The sequence below is a fragment of the Hemiscyllium ocellatum genome, chromosome 10 (genome assembly GCF_020745735.1).
Source record: "Hemiscyllium ocellatum isolate sHemOce1 chromosome 10, sHemOce1.pat.X.cur, whole genome shotgun sequence".
NCBI lineage: Eukaryota > Metazoa > Chordata > Chondrichthyes > Orectolobiformes > Hemiscylliidae > Hemiscyllium > Hemiscyllium ocellatum.
Window position 1 is genome coordinate 34,632,415 of NC_083410.1, and position 19,033 is coordinate 34,651,447.

Below are 19,033 nucleotides of genomic sequence, written 5' to 3' on the forward strand. Positions count from 1 at the left end.
TAGCTGGCAGATAAGAACAGGAGTGTCCAACACCCTGTTCACTCTGAGGGAGCTGGATCAGTGTCAAGGACTCTTCATGTGTAAATAAAGGGTGACTTGGTGATGGTCCCTAGGGAGTTATTTCAGCATCTAACTAGTCAGTTAAATCAGACTAGGCTGACTTTTACCCAGGTTCTCAAACATGTAGGCTATTGCCTTGTTTAGTTTTGAAATTTGAACATATTAAATAAATGGTTGTGTTCAGACTTACTCAGTTGATTGAACATTTCCTACTTTATAATCATGTGAACTTGCTGCCTGGCAAATTAATCAGAACAGTTGCCAATAAACACATCACTCTTGGTTTAAACGTTTTTGCATTATTAAATATTGGTCCCTAGAAAGTCAGAAACATTTCATAGTATTAAATGATGCAGTAGAACTACATAATAAATAGATTAATAGTTAACAGAAACCCACAGTTTTACACTAAAAATTATGCATTTTATCCTACTTAAATATTGCATAACAACACCAAAACATTGTTTTCCCGCAGTATCCTGGGAGTATCTTGGTCCCTGCTTGAAATAAGTGTGCTGTTTGGAATATTCTGCATTAGTAATGTACACAATTCAACATTTTTTTTTAAAACCTTCAGCCAAACAGAAGTTATTGCTTCATTATAATCCACTTCTCATGGCAGGTCAGCAGACTTTCTTAAAGTTGTAGCAAGAGATAGAATTGGAATGGTTCTTCTACTCCTTTGTCAGTGTGAGAAATTCTTCCCGTGTCTTTTGGTCCTCACGGAAAACTCCAAGCATCGTGCTGGTCATCGTCTTGCTATTAATTTTCTGCACACCTCGCATCACCATGCACATGTGCCTGCAAATAACATTTTAAGTTAGTTACTAATCAATTTAAATAGACAGTTGTCTCTTCAAACTGACACAATTAAGGTGACTGGGACAGCAATTGCCCATTCCTTTTAACATTGATCTAGTTTGCATGCTGCCTCTGGTAGTTATTACCCAATAGTATTAAGTTCACCTAGGAGTTAAAGGCTCATCTAATTTAGAGTGCAAAATATGTGTAACTGTTGAAATGTTATTTCTAACCATATTTGAAAAATGTACACCTTTTTCTGTTTCATTTCACAATTGGGTAGTGACTTATCCATTTCATATCTTTATTACTTAGCTGGCAACTGTGTTGAGATACCAAACCATCAGACTCCAATGTCCAAGAATGTTCTTTTCTGTGCCGTGTTGTCTGATTTGTATTATTCTTGTTGCAGTTAGATATTGTCCTCAATAATTTTAAACTAGGAAGAAGAACTGTCACCTAGGTTTTCTGCACCTTTAGATCCCAGCTGGAAAGTCAATGAGGACAGGATTGAAATTGGTTGTGATGCCACCCATAGTCAAGCAGCCTACCAATACTGGATTAACACGTGAATCATAATAATACTGCAATGATACAAAATATTTTATAGGCACTAAACAATGCACATCAATGAGGTAAGATGTCAGAATTGTTATGACGCATTGGCTGGCGCACAAGTTAAAGATTTTCTAAATTGTGCAAAGTTACTTAATTTCCAGACTTTCAGACCCAGATTGATAGGAAGCACTGGACAAGAATAACTATTTATTTCAAGTGCTTAAATGTTAGCTGCAAGTAAAGAGTTTTAAACTGTTGGCATATAATCAAAACTCTGATTCCCTAATAAATGTCCCCAGATGGACATAAAGTGAGACAAATATGGTAAAACAGGTTATGGACTAAGGGGAAACTGGGAAGACAGTTCAATAGTCTTTCCCAAAATAGATTGTTGTGATGATCTTTGTGACTCTTCTGCTGGTCAGTGTGTTGCTTTAATCATCTTTCTTCTATTGGTTGATGAGAGACATACGATGGCTGACACATTTGTAAAATGCCTCTGACATATCCGTTAAAAGTCATAGCATATTACAACTGTTGGGGCAAAGATAAGCTGGTTTTCTTCAGGTTTACAGTGAGTTTTGACTGTAGAAAACACAAAGACTGGTCTCTGAGCAGGGGAAGAACTGAACACTTCCCTATTTCTGTAACATGTTCTCAGCTCCCATCTGTTCAGTTACCTGAGAATCTGGCAAAACTCATTGACAACTGGTCACTCATCTCGAGATCAATCAACTTCTTGTTGGCACCAAAAGCTGCTCAGTATAGCTCCTTGGCTACAAATTACCTGCAGCTGTCCAATTACTGCTTGTCTAACAATAATTTACATGATTCCTGGCATGGTGCCAGCTAACATAGCTTTCAAAACTGTAGCCACTCCTTCAACATTGTCTGTCTTTTAAAACAAATCTTTGACAATTTCTAAGAACACCAACAGTTTCAGTAAAAAAAAAACAGCATTTGACCACTCAGAGCACATCTGTCAGGTTTAAAACGTAAATAAAGCTTGGTAGTTAACTGTCAATTCTCCAAGGCAACATCTCTATCAATTCAGCTTGCACTTGGCAACCAATCAGCACTGGCCTCTCATATAGCATAAATGTTGGTTTTCCCTTTCATCTGGTATTCTTTCAATTGTCTGGCTAAGTGCAAGAAGAAAAGCTTTGACATAATATAGCTTCTTTCAGCAATACTCAGGTTCTGTCCTATCAAGTGACTAAAGTCTGCCATGATAATTTATCAGACAGCAGGTTACACTTCAACATGCAACATTACAGAATTTAATCTTCGCTAGACAAGCAGAAAATGCCAAAATTTGATGAAGAATCAAGAGAATTGGCCTCATGATTTTTAGAGGAGGGTCTAGAGCAGTCTCAAACAATGGCATGCTTCTTAATTGCTAACCTCACTTTGAGAAGCCACAGCATGGTTGATGTAACAAATGGAAGAAATATCACACTGCTGGAGTGACACGTCTTCATCTGACATCAATCCATGTACACTCCTTGCAAATGAGGTCTTTGACTAGGAATATTAATGCTCAAGCATAACGCTGAAACTGAAAAACCCAAATAAATGTTCGTAATATCTTCAATCATGTAATCATTCTTTAGAATACACTTCCCTTCATGATGGATAAATGCATGCAATTATTCTTCATCCACTCTATTCTTAAATATGCTAATGTTAAATTTATTTAGTTCATTTTAATATTGTAAAAAATAGTAAAGTTAATCCTCTTGAGCCAAAATGACAAGATAGCCAGTACTGAGAAACATAACAAACAAAATTAGGCTTAAGTTAAACAAAAGTATGCTCACGTTGCTTCTATGATAACAGCTACTCCAGCTGGTTTCAAAGCCTCTGTAACTGCAACTGCAATTTGCTTGGTAAGTCGTTCTTGAACTATAGTGGACAAGCACAGGGAATGCTTTCAGTGTTTATGCCCATTTAAAAAATATAGTTCTGATAAAAGATCATCAACTTGAAATATTAACTCTGTTTCTCTCTTTACAGATACTGTCAGACCTCCGAGTGTTTCCAACAGTTTCTGATTCAGATTTCCAGCATTTGCAATGATTAGCTCTTGAGCTAGATTCAGAGGAACCTTGATTATCTGAATATCAATTAGCCGAATTTCGGATTATCCGAAGGGGATCTCAAGGTCCCAGTAGAAACATTAAGTCAAAGAGCTGTTTCAACCCTGATCGCATCTTTTGTTACAGGTACAATGATTAAAAATGAACTCAGCTCACTGAAATGCTGCCAAGAACAGTCCTGGACAGTCCAGGCACCGTCTCTAAATGACTGACCTCCCGCCCTCTGTTTGCCCCTCCCCTACAATTTCCCTGGAGTTCTACAGATAATCTCTCCAACATTGTCCTGTACAGGGCAGAGGTGGAACCTGTCAAAAGGTTGCAGTCAAAGGTGGTGTGTGTGAGGTGGGGGCAGACAGCGTGGGGGGCAGATGGGGTTGGGAGCGGGTATTGGAGGTGGGCAGGGCATGGAGATAAGGTTGGGGGTGGGCAGAGGCAGGTGTTTACGCACAGTATGCTGCTGCCTAGTCTCCTGAAATGTGGACAGAAACTTCACAGAAAACTCTGAGCCCCAGAGGAAATCAATTAACCGAATGATCAATTATCCAAACAAAATAGTGCCCGCCCACCTCATTCGGGTAATCGAGGTTCCTCTACATTGCTATTATAAGTACATCAATATATGTCTTGTAGATAAGGGCTAAGCTAAGGATTTTGTGACAATTGAGGGGATGAATACAAAGAAGGCATTAAAATTGGATATAAAAGACAATTGAAAACTCCATCAAAAGTACAAAAATGGAAGATGTTAGAAAAGTAAATTAAAACATCAAATTTATATTTTGTATTATTTAAGCTTTCTTTAAAAGGAGGTTTGATACATACGTAAGTAAGTAGGGCTGGGTATAAAACAAACTGATGAGGAGTGTAGGCAATAGCTTCACAGCTTCCCAGAGTGAAGATTCAGAGTTTGCAAAAACTTGTGTTGATAGAGCCATGAAGTTTGTTCCATTTGGACAATGATTTAAATAGTGAGATGTGTGTTTGCAAAATTCAGTCTATAGGCCAATACGAGGAGCAAGGATTAGCTATGCTTCTGAAGTTAAGATTTTCTAAGATATGGACCATATGAAACATTGATTTTTTTTATGGATTCATTCATAGTATGTGAGCAACTCTGACAAGACCAGCTTGTATTGGCCTTACCTAATTACCCTTGAGAAGATGGTGGTGAACTGCCTTCTTGAAATGCTGTAGCTTTTGTGATGGTCTAAGTATACTCATTGTTCTCTTTGTGAGGGTGGTCCAGGTTTTTGACGGACTGACAGCAAAGGACAGTGGTATAGTTCCAAGTCAGGATACTGTATGCTTTGGAGGAGAACCCTGCATGTGTAGGTGTTTCTAATGTTGGTTGTCCTTGTCTTTCTTGATCGTAGAGATTATGGGTTTGGAAGATACTCCTGAAGAAGCCTTTGTAACTTTCTGCAGTGCATCTTGCAGACAGTGAAGTTCTGTTACTTGAATAATCAAATGGCTTTACAAAGTTGACAAATGGTTTGTCAGTATCCCTTATAGTGGGGAAAAATTTGCAATGGGGCTTAGAAAGAGCAGAAAGTGTGAATGATTTTGGGCCAGCAAAAACTCTAAAAATGAAAACTGGGCTTTTCAAACCACATTGATGAATATATGGTGAATGGCTACTGCAGAAATCCTCTTAAGTATTCAAGTTTTGAAAGATATGTTCACGATTTTGATGTTGACCTTACAAAATAGACTTCTTTGTTTGAGCTGAAACCATCATACCACTCGAAGTAAAATAATACCTATTCCTGCTAACTATCCTACACATAGTCTCATTTGATTTAACCTGTTTCTTGTTACTGGGAGTTTGTTATCTCTTATCACAGAAACCATGGCCACTGAAGGATGTTGTATAGAGAAAACTATTAGTACAGAAATTAGGTGAACTACTGTAAAGAGTTCTCAAGTAAGATCTAGATTGGATTTTAAGGCTCAAAAAAGGGTAGCACAGTGGCTCAGTGATTAGCATTGTTGTCTCACAGCATCAAAGACCTGGGTTCAATTTCACCCTCAGGTGACTGTCTGTGTGGAGTTTGCACATTCTCCCCACGTCCACATGGATTTCCTCCCACTGTCCAAAGATGTGCAGGTTAGGTGGATTGGCCATGCTAAATTGCCCATTGTGTACAGGGATGTATCAGTTAGGTGGATTAGCCATAGGAAATGCATGGTTAAAGGATTAGAGTGGGGAAAGGAGGTGGAGGGGAATGGGTGGTAGGCAGGATGCTCTGTGGAAGGTCATTGTGGACTTGAAGGGCTGAATGGTCCATTTTCACACTGTTAGGTTTCTGCAAATTATCTCATCAATGAGGAGAGATACAAAAAGCCAAAATTCAGCAGCTGTAAGAAGAATGGATTCTTGAAGCTATGGGCACAATCCACGTTTATGTATGTGTTGGAATGTGATAGTTTAGATTCCATCTATTAAAGCTCAACTAGATTTTGCGAGAGGATTCATTTACTTGAATGGCATTGGCAGGAATCAAAGCAATTAAAGCTGCATCTAAGCTACCTACTGTCACATCCAAACCAGAAGGTCTTATAGACAGTGGACTGGCTGAGGACAGTGCTGGGTTTCCTTCTCATCTGTCACCCCTTACCTCACCAATTCAAACCTCAGAATTAGGAACAGGATTATGCTGCCTTGCGGAGCACATGGAAAACATATGTTAAAATATAGATTAATTTATGAATCTAATAATGGTCTACATCACTAAAATGCATCCAAAATCTACTGCTTGATTCATTATTACATCTGGTCTTATCAAAAGCATTGTGTGAACTATGACATCAATGGACAGGAAAACTGGATGGATACAACAAGGGATCCCAGTCTGTACTAAAGTGATCCTATCTGTTTGAAAGGTTTGGATTATATGTTTAAAACTAGGCGTGCACATTGATAAATTAGATCATGGGTTTGAAACAAAAAAACGTTGTATCAAGGGGCAGAAAAACACAGAAGGCCTTCTATCACATTTCGTGAGGAAATAAAAATGCACATTATACTTGAATTAATTGTACCTTGAAGTCTTCTACTGTAGATTTCAACAATCCTGTAAATAAACAGACTGGATTACAACCATCTTCTTTTTGCAGTTCTGTATTGCAGATTTAACTTCCAGGAAAATATTCATAATTCTAATATGAAAATGAGAAAAAGGACTATGTCTGAACTTCAAATGTTTGAAAATTACAGCTGTCATAAATGGTTTCATAAACTACAAACACAGGCATTAGGAGCTGGAGGAGCTCTTGAGCCTGATCCACCATTCAATAGGATCAAGGCTGAATGGATTGTGACCTCAGCTCCACACTCTCATCCCCAAAAACCACTGACTTCCTTGTTATTCAAGAATCAGTCTATCCTGGCCTTAAAAACCTTCAACAACCCAGCCTTCACTGTTCTCTGGGGAAGGGATTTCCAAAGATTTACGTCCCTCAGAGAAAAGATTCCTGCTCATCTCCATCTTAAATGAGAGACCAATTATTTTTAAACTTTGGCCCTTGGTTCTAGTCTCTTAGATATGGGGAAAATTACTTTTCACAATCCATCACATCAAATTTCCTCAGATCTTACATGTTTCACTAAGATCTCCTTTCATTCTTCTAAATGTGAATGGACTTGCCCTTCATTGCACTCAAGAAGAGGATCAACTCTTAGTTGGTAGAGCACAAAAATATTCAAGCACAATGCAAACATCCACAAAAAGCATTTCTTTATTATTACTAAAAACATCGATTCTCTTAATAATTTAAGTTTTTTATTGTTATCCTGTTGTATATAGTACCTACCCATTAATCATTCAATGACCAGTTAATAGAACTTATGCAGAAGTCTACTTAAGAAATTCATAAATATATCTTTACCTTGAATGTAAGGATGCTAGGCCTATACAAATTCCTAAAATCAAGATGGTACATGGTGCAATGTTGAGCTTAGCACCATCTGTGGCTAGGGGAAAGCAGAATCAATTGGTTTATTTTTCTTTTTATTCAGTAAAATGTTGTATTTTGCTGAGATTTATGGTGGACAGTCCACCATGGTGATACAAGGTTTTCAAGGATAATCGTCTTGCCTGACTGATGGAATCGTGTAGCAGGAAGGGGAGAGGGGCTCGCCACTGCTGGGGCTTTGTGATGTTCACATCACTGGTACCATGTTTAAACCCCAGCTGCAGATCACTTCAGTCTCAGCAAGCCAGGAATTGCCCTTCACTGTGGTCCTGTGCAGTTAACCTGAATGAACTAGCTCAGAAAGGCAATCTAGCTCCTTGCTTTGTGACAGGGACCTGGAAGTGTCAGTGCATAAGGTGATCAAAATGGATGCAATGTTTTTTTACCTCCAGATCACCAAAGGAAGTGAAGCCACCAGACAAGGCCAGCCTGGACAGACATACTGTCTGGGTCAGTGCAGTGCCCAGGTTAAAACAGTTCCGAAAGAAGATTAATGACACATGACAATTGTTAGGAAAACCTCAAACAAGGAGTGACATAACAAGAAGGGGGTTGACTAGCTCTGCCCTCATGACAGAAAAGCACCTCTTGTTTTACCCTCCAGGATAAACAAGGAAAGGGGTTGAAAAACAAGTTTTAACTCTACTGGAGTGGACTGGTAGGACTGAACACTCATGTACCAGTTGGGTTCAAGTGTTAGCATGCTGTGAAGGTTACAGATAAAGAACTATCCATTAGAACATAGAACAGTACAGCACAGAACAGGCCCTTCAGCCCACGATGTTATGCCGACCACTGATCCTCATGTATGCACCCTCAAATTTCTGTGACCATATGCATATCCAGTAGTCTCTTAAATGTTCCCAATGACCTTGCTTCCACAACTGCTGCTGGCAACGCATTCCATGCTCTCACAACTCTCTGTGTAAAGAACCCCCCTCCGACATCCCCTCTATACATTAGTTACCCAATGTTACAGTAAAGACTGTCTCTAAATCAGTGTTGCAAACAATTGAAAAAGCATTCACGTTTCCTTGTGTCTTCTTGAAGAATTGCCTCAAGGGCTCTTTTGCAGTTGCCAAATAAAGAAAAACTTCTACCTGCTGGTTTACCATCACTATGTACGTATCATGAACTAATTTCCGAATGGGAAGCTCCTTCAATTGCCTTTGTTTTCTGTGGGTATGTCATTATATCATTACTGTTACAATAATACTGTTACTATAACCAAACATATCCCTTTGTGAATTCACATCTCCCATTTAGGATGCATTCAAAAACTGCTCATGTTTCTCAACCATTTCATAGAGTGTTCATCAATATATGGCATATGGAATATGAAGGCTTATAACGCCTCTAAGATTTTGGTTGTAGATGTTGGAAAATCTCTAGAGCCCAAAAGGTAGTCTGTTGCAGCCGAAGCTTTTAAATGGAGTTCTAAGTGTGGTAAGCAAACTTGATTGCCTATCCGATAGCAATTGTCAGTGTGCACTGTTTCCATTAAGCCTCATAAAGACTCTATTTTTGAATATTTTGGCTCAGGTTTCATTTACTATAGACATAGGATGGCATTGTTCTGTTGAGCTTCATCAGGCCAGCATAAATTCATGATTTGGAGATGCCGGTGTTGGATTGGGGTGTACAAAGTTAAAGATCACACAACACTAGGTTATAGTCCAATAGGTTTAATTGGAAGCACACTAGCTTTCGGAGCGTCGCTCCTTCATCAGGTGGTAGTGGAGGGCTCAATCCTAACAACGGATGAATGGGCACCGCACAACAAATCAACAGACAAGAGTGTTCCCTCCCAGTTGGGGAACACTTCAGTGGTCCAGGACATTCAGCCTCGGACCTTCGGGTGACCATCCTCCAAGGTGGATTTTGGGACAGACCGAGCAGAGGCTGATAGCTAAGTTTGGTACCCATAGGGAGGGCCTCAACCGAGACCTTGGGTTCATGTCACATTGCAGGTGACCACCATTGCACTATACACACACACACAGATACTCCTACACATGCACACACACGGACACGGACACACATATACACAGACGCATACACAGACACCCACACACACCATTACAGACACACACACTTCCACACTCACACATGCACCCCCTCACAGACTTAAGACACTCTGCACTCACTACACACACACTTTCTCACACTTACAACCCCCAACCCAGACAGATAGACACACACAGACAGACAGACAAAGACCCACATGCACATATATATTTTGTGGGAGGAATTTGTACTTGCAGGATTACATTGAACTTTGCTCAAAAACTGCATGCATTCATGTAGAACTCGGAGCTCAAAAACTGCATGAATTTATGTAAAACTCTGTTATCTCACTTTTTAGATTAGAATCAATCTAAACATCATGGCATAGACAGAGAACACAGGGGGCTAACACCTTCAACATATTGTCTAGCTATCACCATTGTTAACAGCTAACCCGAGAATGCAACTTTTTAAAAAAAAGGTTTTGTGATTTACACATGAAAGAAGTGAAACTATCACAGTATTCTAACAGATGAAAGACTTAACAATCAATTTTTCAATGTATAATTTCAGTTACATCACACTGTAAATTTTTGCTATAAATTCTGTGCGTTAGGATTGAGCCCTCCACTACCACCTGATGAAGGAGCGACGCTCCGAAAGCTAGTGTGCTTCCAATTAAACCTGTTGGACTATAAACTGGTGTTGTGATTTTTAACTAAGCATAAATTCAGCTTTACTATTTAGTTTGGGTGCAGTAGCCATAACTGAGCACAACTCGTTTGGTTTCATTACCAGGGAACTGATGCCATTTCGGACCTTTCAAGTTGTATGGTAACTTCCTTCATTAAAAGGTATGGAATCTTCCTTGGTACATATCAACATAATGGCTTAACATCGGTCTCAAGTATGATGCTTTATTCAGTATTTAATTTCACTAAACCTGTAAACAATGTGAGGAAACCTTGTGTAAAGAAGCTATTCAAGATTTGCTGGTTGTCCTTTTTGACATTTTAAAGATGATTCAGGGCAATACAAGAGTGCTTAAAAGTGAAGACTCTCGATTGTGAAGTACATAAACATGTTGTACCATCTGACACCCCCTGTGTTGCAAAGTTGGTTTCAGCCTACCTTTACTGAAGTGGCATATCTCCTGGATTACGTAGTTGTACTGCTATAGCTTGAAGATGGTGTTTCTTCAACAATGATGCAATATAAAACAATAAAATGAACCTAGCCCTTGTACGGAGCATAAAATCAGTGAGGTGAACATCCCCATAAATATCTATGTCACCTATTTTCTCTAAAAATACCTTTCATTTTTATTGTAACCTGTACTATCTCATGAAGTTCTATGTGTGAGTAGCTATTTGATTTCTTAGTGCTTGGTGACTGTCCTTCTTCAGCATATTTCCTAAAGCTAACCCAGCGTTTTACAGTCAAAGTATTTTTTCAAAATGGCTGGGCACCGCTTCTGCCTTACTTGCTCCACAGTGCTGATACTGACTTTTATTATCAGGTGTCCGTCATCTCTCTGAACTGTTGGCATTGATTTTCTGCTTTTGGTTCTACATTTCTAAAATTTGTTGACCTTAATAAGCTTGCTAACTGTGCAAAAATATATTTGGCTTGTGATTTGTGTTACATTGTGTAACATGCACTGACTAGATCAGTAAATGGTTCGCAACCATTTGGAAAATAGTACTATTACATTACAATTCATATTGTTCTATGTCATGATGATCCAGCTTGTAAGTCCATCAGTTGATAGCAACAGGATGATAGGAGGGAGGTAAGATCCCTCTGTTCAATTTCACTGTGAGCAGACATATCAGAAATCAAGACATCCTAAATGATCAAAGAAACATCAGATGGAGCAATAGGTCCTGACATTGGACCTGGCATAATTGAAGATCTGGGTTCAGCCTGTTTGGCTAACCCACTAATGCTAACCCATCTATATCAAAGACTTAATTTCTTCTTTAGCTATCTGTGTCCCCTTCACCTCCTGGTAAAATATCCATGGAGCAGAATTCTTTCTCACTGTCAGTGACAGCCCAACACTGCTGCATTATTCCATGACTGAATCTCTGTCATATACTTTAGACAAACTACCAATCAGACAGAAACTGTCAAGTTATCCCATAATGTCTACTTGCAGTATGGGGCAGACAGTTCACCCTGTAGCAAAGTGACCTATTGCAACTGCGTCTCCCTTAAGAATGTATAGTGGTGTGAAAGTGGTGAGTTTGCATATTATTGCCCCTTTCTCAGTCAAGCAGCTGCCTCCACCAAAGTATTAGATGGTATTGGAATCAGAGTTTGCAGATTTTCTATTCCAATGCATCTCTGAATTTCTATTTTCTGTCTTTAAATAATGAGGGAAAAAAGGCGTAATGATAAAACCAAATGGCCCTTCAAGCCCATTCATTTTACAGACCATGTAAATTTAATATAATTAAAGACTGTACCCATTTATTTTTCACAAAAACAGGTGGAAAGATCACTTGCATATTCATGCCCACTCAGTTGTGTGAAAGCACTTTCTCTAAAATTAGCAACCTAAAGAAGACTTGATATATTAAACAAGGATTATATGTGCGTGCATCTCTCAAAAATGTATATTAAACATGTTATGTGGAAAATAAGTATGGCTTTGAGTTTGAACATGACCGTCAAACCAATCTCAAACATCACAGGATTTGGTACCCCCACCACACAATCCTGATACACTAGTTCCCTCCCAGACCTTCCCTTCCCCCACCTGCCTCATATAAATGGAGGGGTCAATTATTATTTGCTTTCCTGAAGCCAGTGGCTGTTTTCACATACAACAATAACAGGAAGTGGACTGAAATTGTCAAAGATCAAATTTCAAGCACTTTGTTAATTCTGTTGAATTAGTTTTCATTGGGTCAAAAATTATAACCAATATTTCTTTTTGACAGCTATTGCATTCTATGCTTTCCATCTCATTCTACTGTGCAGTTGTGGATGAATGAAATACACTCAGGTTGTGTGGCTCAGTTCCTGCTGTAAAATTACAATAAGTCAGACCAGATTTTACAGTTTTAAAGAAGACCAAGTTATTGGCGTTTGCTGTCATTACTCTGTGAAAGTGACAGCAACACGTAACAAGTAATTTAAAACAAAAAAGCAGAATGATCATGGTTGAAAAAACTATAATTGCTACATCAAGCTGCAAATTTTAGCCCATTAGCTCTTCAGTATGTGATCTGGCCTTCCATTGTTCATTAAAATGGCATCCTTTGTAACATACATATTTTGCTTTTCATGCTACAATGTGCATCACAACACTTGCTTCTTTATAGCCTGATGGCACACTGAAAGCCAAAAGCTTTTCCTTAACTAACATTATACCTGTTATGACACATGTCAACAAATGTAAAAAAAAATTGTTTGACACCTTACTAACCTTGCCAGTTTGCTTAGTCCAACCACTCTCTTATTCGGTAAGTAACCTATGTGTACCTAAGGTGAGAAATAAAATGGTAAGAATTAAGAAATGCCTATGGGCTCTCATCTGACGTAAAACACATTTCTGATGAAGGCTTTAGTCCTGTGAAATGTTGGATTTGTGAACAAGATGAGATGAAATGAAGAAACTCTGACTGAATGCAAAAAATGCTAGAACTGACTTTTGATGGCCAGATATTCAAAGTAAATGCACTGGTGTTGTTATAGCAACCCCATTCCCATGCTGCAGTTCAGGAATTATTATTTTACTGGACAGATTGTCAGATGCTCCTAATAATGGCTCCAATTTTCTGCCCTTCACATTTTGCATGTCCAGGTGTCTTGAGATCCATACATAATGAAAATTGTTCAGGGCATAACATACCTAATATACAGAAAGCAGACCACTACAGATGCTGAGATAAAAACAGAAGATGATGGAAATGCATAGCAGGTCAGGCAGCATCTACAGAGAGAGGTAGGAGGATGGGAGGACTGCAGATGGTGGAGATCAAAGTAGATGGTGTGGTGCTGGAAAAGCACAGCAGGTCAGGCAGCATCTGAGGAGCGGAAGAATCGATGTTTCAGGCAATAAGCCAGGAAATCAGAGAGAGGTAGGGTTAGTTTTTTTTTCAGGCTATTGACCTTTCATCTCTTGTGAGTTGGTTAAAGAACAGCAAACATCTATTTATTACACAGCAGCATTTCAGACCAAGGTTGGCTTGCTGAGATTCCTTCTTTGCACTAACAATATCCTTTTCCTCAACTTCATCAGGTTTCTATGCTCCATGGGAAAGGGACACAGCTGGATAGTGTAAGGGTGCAGATATTTTTCAAAACATTCAGAAAGATGATTGTACAAATGTGCAAATACATTCTGAATGGAACAATTTTCAATTATTAAAATCAAAACACGAGAACCACCAGGGGGGTTTCAGATCCTCTTGCAGCATTGGGCAGGTTAACTGCATGACTGGGAATCTGCAAGCTCAACGAGCATGACTGTTTGACTAAGCTTCACACTTCTGGTTTTCTCTGGTTAGACTGGGTGGGCGCGATCACAACCTCCAACTCTCTGTTTATGCTTCACTGTTTAAGGCGATCCTGGTTAGTGACAGAATTCGATGACCAGCAAGAGAGAGGCAGCAACTCAAATAATGGAGTCTCGAATGAAAGAAGGCTGCCTGCAGTTCTCTAAGCATCCCTGGATTTTAAGTTGCAGGCTGCATGGACCCACAGAATCATGTTTATTTCCTCACAGTGGATGGAAGGAAGAAGCTTGCCTTGAATGAGACATGGCTACAAGTGACTGAGAAGCTGGGGAGCAGGAGAATGATACCTTGCAAATGGACAGAGCTGCAACTGGATAGAAAACCTCATCAAGGCAGCAAAGGCAAGTAGCAACCCCATCAATCTGATTCTCCCAACATTTTCATGCACCGCATTTCTTCTACCGATATACTTCACCCATTTATCTGTATTGAGGCAACTCATCATATCCCAACCTGACCATCCACCACTGACACTCACCCTCATCTTGCTGTCATCCCATGTCAATCCCTCATGGTCACCCTCCCCAAATGTTCTCATCCCAACCTCTCAAAGTATTCTATTCCTCACATTTGCAATCCTTTACTTTTCCTCCTTCCTGGGAACAGATGTTCAGATTGTCAGGAAGAGACAGAGGAGCAAGGTCCTCCAGTCATGGCCAACCCAACCACTTTCGAAGAAGATGCACAGGAAGTAAGAAGAGCCTCAGGATGCAATGGAGAGAGTGGAGCCTCCAAACTACCTGATGGCAGAATTAGGCATCTGTCACATAACACAACAGACTCACTCATGTTCACTTGTTGACAGTAGACAAGGAGAAACGATGATTTTCAGAATTCAGCCTGTGACTATTTTCAATTTGTCAGTTCTAATTCATTCTTTTATTATGCCTCACTGGGGTAACACACAGGATATCAAGCCATGCTATTTACAGAATCATCAAAGTTAAAGATTTTACAAAAGTGCACAAAATTCCCCAATTTTTCTGTATTTTAGTCTCAGGCTGACTGAAAGCAAGAGCCAGATTTCATAGAACATAGAACATTACAGCGCAGTACAGGCCCTTTGGCCCTCAATGTTGCCCCAAGTTGTGAAATTAATCTGATGCTCATCTAACCTACACTGTTCCATTATTATCCATATGTATGTCCAATGCCCATTTAAATGTCCTTAACGTAGGCAAGTCTACTACTGTTGCAAGCAGGCCATTCCACACCCCTGCTGAAAATGTGTTGCTGGTTAAAGCACAGCAGGTCAGGCAGCATCCAAGGAACAGGAAATTCGAAGGGTTCCTGATGAAGGGCTCTGGCCCGAAACGTCGAATTTCCTGTTCCTTGGATGCTGCCTGACCTGCTGTGCTTTAACCAGCAACACATTTTCAGCTCTGATCTCCAGCATCTGCAGACCTCACTTTTTACTCATTCCACACCCCTACTTCTCTCTGAATAAAGAAACTACCCCCGATACCGGTCTTAAGTCTCACACCCCTCAATTTAAAGCTATGTCCCCTCGTGTTAGCCTTCACCATCTGAAGAAAAAGACGTTTTTGCCTAGTCTCCTAAACGGGGAGCTGACTTCACAGAAAACTCTGAGCGTCAGAGGAAATCAATTAACCGAATAATCAATTAATCGAACAAAATAGTGCCCGCCCGCCTCGTTCGGATAATCGAAGATCCTTTGAACTAGTTGTTATGGGGAACCACCACAGGAGATACCAGCACTCCCTTTCCTACCCCTGATGGTAACCATCTACCTTCTTCATGTGGCTATGGAATAACTACCTCCCTCTAACTCCTCTCAATAACCCCCTCCACCTCCCAAAATGATCCAATCTTCATCCAGTTCCAGCTCCCGTTCCCTAAGATGGTTCTTGGAGTTGGGTGCACTTCCCACCAATGAAGTCAGAGGGACACTAGTGGTGACCCTTACCTTCCACATACTGTAGGAGGAACATTCAACTGCCCTAACCTCCATTCCCACTGTTCTAAATTCCCAAATAGACCGCTGAAAAAATGAAACACGAAAGAAAACATTTGTCACCTGACCAACCAATGCACAGAACACTTTATCTGGTTAGAGGAGGAGGATGGGTCGGAGACACTACCAGAGTAGCGTTTCAAGTAAAGCAACTGCCCAAATATGTAACCCCGTGACCTCTCCTACTGCCTCCAGGAACTGAATAACTCCCGACCTAACAGTAAGTAATTTATACCATCTATCAACCCCTCAGAAAATTAACAGGAAATGACATCACCACAAACCCCAGGAACCCCGTCCAGGACAAACATAAATAGAAAGCAGGAGACAACAGCTTTGCTTCACTTGGAGGTCGCCACTGATGATGTTACCTAGTCAGGTAATGAAACGTCTGGATATCAAACCTACAACTCAGTGAGCAATTCTACACCCTAAACCTCAACCTGAGCTACAAACTTTCACAAACCTTGCAAGGACATTGAATGAGTACGCCATCAAAAACAGCAATGGAGTCAGAAAGCATAATAGTTTCTGTGGGGAAAGTGCATAAATATTTGAAAAAGAAAAGAACACTGGGAGAGGCACATAAATGGACAAAGGAGATATTGCTTACTGAGGGGCAGTTTGGAGCAGTGAGTCAAAATTCCTCTTTTCAAGCTGCTGAAGAATATTACTTTGTGAATTACTTTGCATCATATACTAACCTTTCCAAAAAATGGAACTAAATGATGTTCGCAAAGTGAGAACATATCGATATCTTTCACAATAACTACTTCATCGTGGTCCTCATCAAAGATAGCATCATTCAGAATGTCTGAAAACGACAGAAAGAAAGTCCAGAATAGGTGTTAAAGCCATGCTAAAGTAATCATTTATTTCTAGTTTGTTTTACGCTTAACGAACATATCAATGCTATCTACAAGTTAAATCAGAATCAAACTGATGACATTACATATTAAATGTAAAACAAACATAAAACGATGTGTTTCAGTTTAAATGAAAACAAAATACTGCAGTTGCTGAAAATATGAAATAAAAAGCATATGCAGGAAAACTTCTGCAGGTCTGGCAGCATCTATGGAGAGACAAATATAATGATTCAAATCTAATGTGACTCTTCTTCAGAACCGTAAAAACAGAAGGGAGACCCTATCAGACTCCAAAGTGTTAACACTGTTTCTTTCTCCACAGATACTACAGGACCTGCTGAGTTTCTCCAATATTTTCTCTTTTCTGAAATTCCACCTTTTAGAGTCTAATAATTTTGTTAAATATTTCTCAGCAGTGGACTCTAAGAGGTCATACTCAGGACAAGATTAGAAATTGTGAACAAACATTGACAGACCAATAATCTGCAAACACAGTCTATGTTCTAGGCACCAAGTCAAATCATTAAGAAATAAAATACTGGCAAACATTTTTTGAAAGCATGAATATTATGACACTACGTTTTTCTCAAGGACTTTACCAATGTTAGTCCAATGATAAAGGATACAAGTAACATCCCAGACACAGTGATAAATCAAGGAATAGAAGGAAGGGGGAACTCAGCAAAATGACAATCACTGGAGAAGTGGAATTGTGTCAGAGATTGGAGCTTTATGCTAGCTGATTCCCTTGTCCTGATGGACTTCATCCCAAAATACCATAAGGACAAAGTAGCTTAATGAGGACATTTGGCCCACCAGGTCTGCCTCACCATTTGATCATGACCATTATGGTTCTCAACTCCATTCTCCTGCCTTCTCCCTATAACCTTTGATTCCATAGTCATAAAAAGGTGTGGCTAGTGACATAGTTAATGCATTGATTTTAATATTCCAAAACTTGATTTATTCAAGAGCAGTCCCATTTGCTTTAAAGATAGAGAATTTAACTTCTTTATTAATAAAAAGGAGAGAGAAAGCAGGAAACTATTAGATTAACATCTATCAAAAGAAAATTGTTAGATGCTATAATAGGGTACAGGTATACAACCTTTATCCAAAATCCTGGAAAGCTCCAGAATCCGAAGGCTTTTTTGTGAAGTTTTTATCTCATTAACAAGGTTGTTTGGCATGCAAACAGTTAACCCATCGCCACAACCACTCGATGCACGTCACTCAGATGTGACGTTGGGGGGGGCGCAGAGCGGGGAGTGAAACATGGTCCATCACTGGCAGTCCTCAATTTCATGTTAGGGACTCTTACTCACACTGAGTCTGCTGTTTGGTAAGATTTTTTTAAAAATTTCACTGTTGAGTTGTCATTTATTCCAAAATTCAAAGATTTCCGAATTCCAAAAACCAGCTGGTCCCAAGCATTTCGGATAAAGGATTGTGTACTTAGAGTCATAGAGATGTACAACACGGAAACAGACCCTTCAGTCCAACCTGTCCATGCCGACCAGATATCACAACCCAACCTAGTCCCACCTGCCAGCACCCGGCCCATATCCCTCCAAACCCTTCCTATTCGTATATCTGTCCAAATGCCTCTTAAATGTTGCAATCGTACCAGCCTCCAACACATCCTCTGACAGCTCATTCGATACACGTAGCACCCTCTGCGTGAAAACGTTGCCCTTAAGTGTCTCTTATATCTTTCCCCTCTCACCCTAAACCTATGCCCTCTAGTTCTGGACTCTCCAAGCCCAGAGAAAAGACTTTGTCTATTTATCCTATCCATGCCCCTCATTATTTTGTAAACCTCTATAAGGTCACCCCTTAGCCTCTGATGCTCCAGGAAAAACAGCCTCAGCCTGTTCAGCCTCTCCCTGTAGCTCAATTCCTTCTGCCCTGGCAAATCCTTGTAAATCTTTTCTGAACCCTTTCACGTTTCACAACATCATTCCGATAGGAAGGAGACCAGAATTGCATGCAGTATTCCTAACCAATGTCCTGTACAGCCGCAACATGACCTCCCAACTCCTATACTCAATACTTTGACCAATAAAGGAAAGCATATCAAACAATGTCTTCACTATCCTATCTACCTGCGATTCTACTTTCAAGGAGCTATGAACCTGTACTCCAAATCTTTGTTCAGCA

General features: G+C 39.8%; 1 protein-coding gene across 1 annotated transcript in view; it reads right to left on the reverse strand.

The window, feature by feature from the left end:
* Positions 1–509: 509 nt before the first annotated feature.
* Positions 510–19,033, reverse strand: part of gch2 (GTP cyclohydrolase 2) — a 46,758-nt gene continuing 28,234 nt past the window's right edge. Inside the window, exons 2-6 of the mRNA XM_060830934.1 lie at positions 16,709–16,818; positions 12,937–12,992; positions 6,561–6,592; positions 3,240–3,324; positions 510–861 (exon numbers count right to left, since the gene is read on the reverse strand). Coding sequence (XP_060686917.1) covers positions 735–861; positions 3,240–3,324; positions 6,561–6,592; positions 12,937–12,992; positions 16,709–16,818 — 410 coding nt within the window. The 3' untranslated portion in view covers positions 510–734. The remainder of the gene's footprint in view (positions 862–3,239; positions 3,325–6,560; positions 6,593–12,936; positions 12,993–16,708; positions 16,819–19,033) is intronic.